Source organism: Temnothorax curvispinosus, unplaced genomic scaffold (assembly GCF_003070985.1).
Source record: "Temnothorax curvispinosus isolate PA1 unplaced genomic scaffold, ASM307098v1 QBEX01001292.1, whole genome shotgun sequence".
NCBI classification, from domain to species: Eukaryota; Metazoa; Arthropoda; class Insecta; order Hymenoptera; family Formicidae; genus Temnothorax; species Temnothorax curvispinosus.
Window position 1 is genome coordinate 1 of NW_020211072.1, and position 6,782 is coordinate 6,782.

Below are 6,782 nucleotides of genomic sequence, written 5' to 3' on the forward strand. Positions count from 1 at the left end.
CGCTCTGACCAACTGAGCTAATGGTCCTATTTGATATCTATTATATTATACAAAAGAAAGGCAATATAATTTAGGAAATTTTTCAGTAGAGATTTTGAAAATCGCATTATAAAAATTTATGCTAAAACTTTATGACACTTTTTGAGGATAGATAAGTCGCCGAATATAATGTAGAAAAGAAAACTAATGATTGTTAATTTCTTCATGGATGAATTTTTAAAGTTAGAAAAAAGTGATTTAATTCTTTCCTTTGTCATATTTTATTCAATTTAAATCCAGAAGAATTAAATAAGGAAGATAAGAATGAAAACAGTTGAAAATACTTTCAGAAGTCAAAGAATTGTTCTCCACAATTGAACTTTTTGTTTCAGTTTCCAATTTTTTTATCTTCAATATTTTATTATATACCTATATTCCATTGCAAAAATATAATGGTTACAAAAAAGTTTAATGCGCAACTACAATAGAGCTAAATAGCGCTAAATTGAAATTAAATACGCTGAAATGAAGTTGAACGCAAAAGCATCTCGCGCCAGTATTATCTACGGCCAATCATCGCGCGCATTTGACGCGAGCGTTCGTCATTGGTCAGTTTCGTTCCACAAGAATGACAGCAATCAGTTGCTAACGGAACACGAGGTGGGAGTCAATCAGTCAATTTCGAGCGTCATCGTGTCGAAACGATAATTTGCTCGACGTCCGACGATGCCATGCATCTCACTGATAACGTAGGATTATTCGTTGTTTTTTATGTATAAGCTTCAGTTGTATTCTCTTGGTTGTCGTTCTTTTCTGTGACACACAAGCGAGATAGGACACATTGAATCAGCAGGTAGGCTGTAAACATTGTCAGTGACATATGTAATTGATATGCAAACACAGATTAATTCCTTCCTTTGTTCTGTTATCTGCCCTGTCATATCAGACGATCAATTAATGCGTATCATCTGACGCTGTTTCTGGTCTGTATAGGCAAGATGCTCTCGCACATCATACTCGTGACCCTATCTCTCCTCTCTACTGCATTTGCTACTGTGATACATTATCAGCCGGAAGCTGTACATATTTCTTATGGCGGTGAGTTTTATGACATTGATATGTAAGTAACGTAATATCTTAGATCATATTTTTAAAATGTAAACCTGATCATATAAACAATGTAACGGGAGGAAATTGTATTCTAAGACAAGTGTTTACAAACAACTCTTGTTTACGATTAAAAGAGATAATTAATATATATATGTTCCGATTATAATTTTTAGATAACATTCACGACATTGTTGTCACTTGGAGCACAAGAAACGATACCAAAGAATCAATAGTGGAATATGGCATAGGTGGGTTTGTTCTGCGAGCTGAAGGAAATTCTACCCTCTTCGTCGATGGCGGGAAACAAAAACGGAAACAGTATATCCACAGAGTATGGCTAAAGGATTTAACGCCCAACAGCAAATACAGTATATATCTCGTGCATTTTTTCCGTTTGCTACTAATTATCCTCAAATTATCGCACTAATAATGAACGTATTGCTATTTGTCTTCAGTATATCATTGCGGTAGCCGTTATGGATGGTCAAATATATTTTACATGAGAACTGCACCCGAGGACTCTACAGATTGGTCACCGCAAATAGTTATCTTCGGTGATATGGGTAACGAGAACGCGCAGAGTTTATCACGGCTGCAGGAAGAGACCGAGCGTGGTTTATATGATACTGCCATTCACGTCGGCGATTTCGCTTATGATATGAACACGGATAATGCGCGCATAGGAGACGAGTTTATGCGGCAAATTGAATCCGTTGCTGCTTACATACCGTACATGACTGTACCCGGCAACCATGAAGAGAAATACAATTTTAGCAATTACAGGTATATTTAAGCACCGTTGCCTGATCACACGTACAACTTGCTACCAATACTTCGTGCAATATGCGAAACGTTTTAATCCGATTTTTTAATAATCTTCCAGAGCCCGATTTACTATGCCAGGTAATTCGGAAGGCTTGTGGTACAGCTTTAATATAGGTCCTGTACATTTTGTAGCTATAGAAACTGAAGCTTATTATTTTATGAATTATGGTATAAAACAAATGATTAAACAATATGAATGGTTGGATAAAGATCTACGAGAAGCTAATAAACCTGAAGCAAGGTATATTATCAATTAGACCATAATACAACATAACGACAACATAAATGATAATTGAGAGGATACATCATTACAGGGCTCAACGTCCATGGATAGTAACCTTTGGACATAGGCCAATGTATTGCAGCAATAAAAATGCAGATGATTGTACTAACCATCAGAGTCTAGTTAGAGTTGGATTACCATTTTTAAATTGGTTTGGACTGGAAGATCTGTTTTTCAAATATAAAGTAGATTTAGAAATTTGGGCGCACGAACATAGTTATGAGAGGATGTGGCCCATGTATAACTTTCAAGTAAATGTCGTTTGTTGAGTTTATTTTAAGGAAAATATTCATTTGCTAATGATGGAAATTATCCTCATAGGTGTACAACGGCAGTTACGAGGAACCGTATACAAATTACAAAGCACCTGTACACATAGTTACTGGCTCAGCTGGTTGTAAAGAAGGTCGAGAGAAATTTATTTCAAAACCACCGGCATGGTCCGCATTTCATAGCTCAGATTATGGATACACGAGAATGAAAGTGTTCAACAAAACCCATTTGTATCTCGAACAGGTATGGCATAAATATGATAAAAACAAACACTGAAAACGTGATTTTTATAATTGAATCGTAAAATAACCACTTCCATTTAATAATAGGTATCCGATGATAAAGATGGGGCTGTTTTAGACAGAGTTTGGCTTGTGAAAGATAAACCTTTGCCGCAGTATGTAGAAGTTTTTCCTACAAATTAATGTGACACAAATCTAATTTTAATTAACGCCATATTACAAATCGAGATAATGAACACAATGTAGATTAAAAACATTTAGCGAATTATATTGTTATAGTAAATAATTAATTTTTTTTTACTTCGGCTTTGTATTATACGTATAATTATATAATTTGAATTTGGTACACATTTTACGTAGCTGAATATACTACGGTCGAAATGTATATATGAACATGAACAATAAAATGCGTGATATTTATCTACGTATGAGCGAGTAAAAAATTAGTAAATGCAAAAAACGTATAATATAATCCTTTAATTGTTAAAATATAAATATATGCATATATATAATTATTATAAGTATATATAATATAGTTTTAATAATATATATATGTACATGTATACATATAAATATATATGTATATATGTGCATATATATATAGTATTAGTGTATAAGATTTCATATTTCTCCATCTAACTCACATAATTAATCACTATTTAATGATACATAAAGATATATAACGAATAGCCTTGACTGTTTTTTTAGGAAAACACATTTTTTTCCGATTAAAAATTTATTATAATTAGACATGTGTGAGTTTTTTCGAAGTTTCACATATCACGTATTTTACGACTATATTTCGGATAGAACTCGTTCGAGTTATGTTCAAAGTACTCCAATCGCTCCAATTGTGGCTAACATAATTTCAACCTATGACTCGTTGAATTATCTGTAAGCCCTCATGTTTCCTAAACACTTATTTAGGAGTTTTAAATTAGCGAGTTCTTGAAAAACGCGATTATCTAAATGACATAGCTTAAGTGTTTAGTCCCGATAAATAAAAATAGAATAATAACTGATTATATGATTATTCTACATTTTCACATTTGCATTCGAATGTAACTATATTAAGTATTCGCACTAGGGAGTAATCGTTTACTAGGCACTTTCATCACAATTATGCACAAATCATTTTATGCCGATACTGTTGAAGTCTAGCAACGATTTTATTTTTAGGATGACACGAATAATGAACAATTCATGTATTTCATTATCTCCATTAAAAATCTATTTTTACACAATGATTATATTTATAAAAACAATCTTTCCGGATTTTAAAAAATTCAGATTTGCAGGCAAATCTGGAAAATACACGAGGTATGATTTATATACGTATATATATACATATACATATATATATAATAATAAAAATAAATATATAATATACATGAATATATACATATAATATATAATATAATAATAATAATAATAATATATTATTATATTATATATATGTACATAAATCAGTACTTTCAAATATATAATATCTAGAATATTAATTTTTTAATCCAAAGATTTTCCAAAATTTTCGAATTTTTCAAGATTCAAAGGTTTTTCCAAATGTCTTAGCCAGTGAAAGTAAATAAGCTATAATAGAATCTTACATAAAGTTTTCATCTTTTAGACTTTAAGCTATATTGAATAATTATAGAATCGAGTGTCTATTTACTAAGTTTTAAGCTCATGATTCGATAAAATATCCAATTGCAGCAATCTAATAGAGAATTTAATTTCTAATCATTTTCTATACGCATAATGCATCTACCATTAAGTTAATATATTTTCATAGTTGGGAAGTAATGTAGGTAGAAAATATTTAAGCCAAGTTTCTCTTTTAAACAACTTCCTTTTCCAAGCAATTCCAAAAATAGTCAAACATTTGTTTCGAACAAGTACTCCGAATTCTATACAGCCCAGAATTTTCGAATACTCGCACATCTCCAATTATTATCAGTCATAATAATGACAATTTACATAAGGCTAAAAAAGTGACCTCCAATTTATACAATAATTCAATTAAAGCTGATATTTTACTACACATTCTACTTTCACAATGGACAAACCATTTTCTTTTTCGTTGGCTCTTTGCCACTTGCAATTTTTCTATTTTGGCATCTGCCGTAACAGTCATCTATTGAATTAAAAAAAGATCAGGAACTGCCCTTCCATAAATAAGGTAAGTGATAATGAAGATGGAAAGTGTCAAGTGCAGCTTTTGTGAAACGAAAGATTATACTTACGATTACCGCACGTTCCTTGATGACAAGAAAATTATTCAATATTCACAATACGTGTCTCAAGGAATTTTAGTTAATTCGATTCAATTAAGAACGTAATTTAATCCCTGTCATATTCCTTCGAGTCTATATGCAAATATTAATCATACTATCTCAATCTAATCTTATAGTATACATTTTGCCATATACAATTTTATTGAATAATTATGTGTATAGGTGTAATATGCGCGCGCACACTTATACGCATAAATCTAATTCTTTTGCCATTGGAGATATGTGACAATCTCTTAAGATGCATAAAAAAAAAGCATCATAAAGAAAGATAATTTGATTGATCCGCCTATTGGAAAAATTTCAAGCTTTGCAGACAATCGTCATATACATATCGTAATTAAATCATTTTGCTCGAGGTTTTTCATGCATTGAAAACCACATCTCTCATTACATTAATTAAGCAAGACACTTGACACTGTCAGTGATTAATAGAAACAATGGAAGAAGAATTTGTTGCCGAATTTGAATGACTTTCCTGGTATGAAAATTGAGGAAAATGTTCTTGTTCTTCTGCTATTGATTTTAAACCCCCTCCACTACCCAAACAGCCCTGATCCGGGGGTGTAAGTTCAACACTTTCGCCGGTAAATTCACTATCAAAATATCGAGTGTCAATATCTGAAGTCACTTGCGGCTTAAAGGGTGGAGGAATCTTCTTCTGGACAAGGTCTGTCCAATTGATACACGAGAAAAATGCATGATTCATGATGTCCTTCGCATCATTAGGTCCCCCACCTAATCTTCTACTTGGATCCTTTATTAATAAACCTATAAAAATAACGCACAAGTATAAGTTTCTTTTTCTCGTTTAAGAAAAACGTTTTTAATCATTGAAGCTCGTAATACTTACCACCAAGCATATCTCTTGCTTCATTGCTAATCATCCTAGGAAATCTTACTTCTTCCAATAAAATAAGCGTAAACAGCTTTTCATGATCTTTGTTATAAAAAGGTAATCGACCACACATCATTTCATACATGACTACACCCACACCCCACCAATCTACAGCTCGTCCATAGTCGTTATCTTCAAGTACTTCCGGTGCCAAATACTCTGGTGTCCCGCAAAATGTCTTTGTTGTTCTCCCTACGTTATACAATTAATCTCATCAAAACTTATTCAACATTTCATTACTTTTAATCTACCTTTCGGTTTACGAACGATACAAACCGTATGTAATGTCTTCTTTGCACAGACCAAAGTCAGCAATTTTAATATGCCCGTCTTTGTCCAAGAGGAGATTTTCCAATTTGAGATCACGATATATAATCCCTTGCGAGTGCAAGTATCCTAAGGCCGATATAATCTCTGCGCCATAAAATCGAGTACGATCTTCGCCAAATACACGTGACCGACTCAAATGGAAAAATAATTCGCCACCATTTACATATTCCATAACAAAACACAGCCTGTCTGCCGTTTGAAAACTGTATTTCAAAGACTGAAAATTTATAAATATGTTTTACTACATTATAATTCAATAAAAACAGCCTTAATCTCAAATTATAAAATTGCAAAAAAATATTTAATAACATACATATTAAGCGGTATTTTACGTACGATTAAAAAGGGATGATTAGTAGTACGTAATACTCTGTTTTCAGTAAGTGTATGTGCCACTTCATCTTTACGGATAATAACTTCCTTTCTTAAAATTTTGATAGCGTATAAATGTCCTGTCGCCTTTTCTCTACAAAGAATTACCTTTCCAAACGTTCCTTTCCCCAGAACTTTTAAAAATTCAAAATTTTCAAGTGTCTGAAACAAATACATGA

General features: G+C 32.2%; 2 protein-coding genes across 3 annotated transcripts; one reads left to right on the forward strand and one right to left on the reverse strand.

Annotated features, from left to right (window-relative positions):
- Window positions 1-617: 617 nt before the first annotated feature.
- On the forward strand, window positions 618-3,136 carry LOC112462001 (acid phosphatase type 7). Of its 2 annotated transcripts, none has more exons than XM_025027498.1 (8): window positions 618-832; window positions 926-1,077; window positions 1,263-1,457; window positions 1,545-1,872; window positions 1,973-2,155; window positions 2,229-2,448; window positions 2,519-2,713; window positions 2,800-3,136. In XM_025027498.1, exons 2-8 carry the CDS (start codon window positions 978-980, stop codon window positions 2,893-2,895), a joined length of 1,317 nt encoding a protein of 438 aa, XP_024883266.1. In that variant the 5' UTR covers window positions 618-832; window positions 926-977; the 3' UTR covers window positions 2,896-3,136. The 2 variants fall into 2 exon arrangements, with proteins under 2 accessions (XP_024883266.1, XP_024883257.1); XM_025027489.1 differs by having other exon boundaries at window positions 973-1,077.
- Window positions 3,137-4,208: 1,072 nt separating this feature from the next.
- Window positions 4,209-6,762, reverse strand: LOC112461995 (RAC serine/threonine-protein kinase; the record flags this gene model as incomplete). Its single annotated transcript, XM_025027479.1, has 4 exons — window positions 4,209-5,774; window positions 5,857-6,093; window positions 6,178-6,448; window positions 6,568-6,762. Coding segments are annotated over 4 exons (1,053 nt in total), but the record flags the coding sequence as incomplete, so codon positions are not given.
- Between the last annotated feature and the right edge of the window lie 20 nt (window positions 6,763-6,782).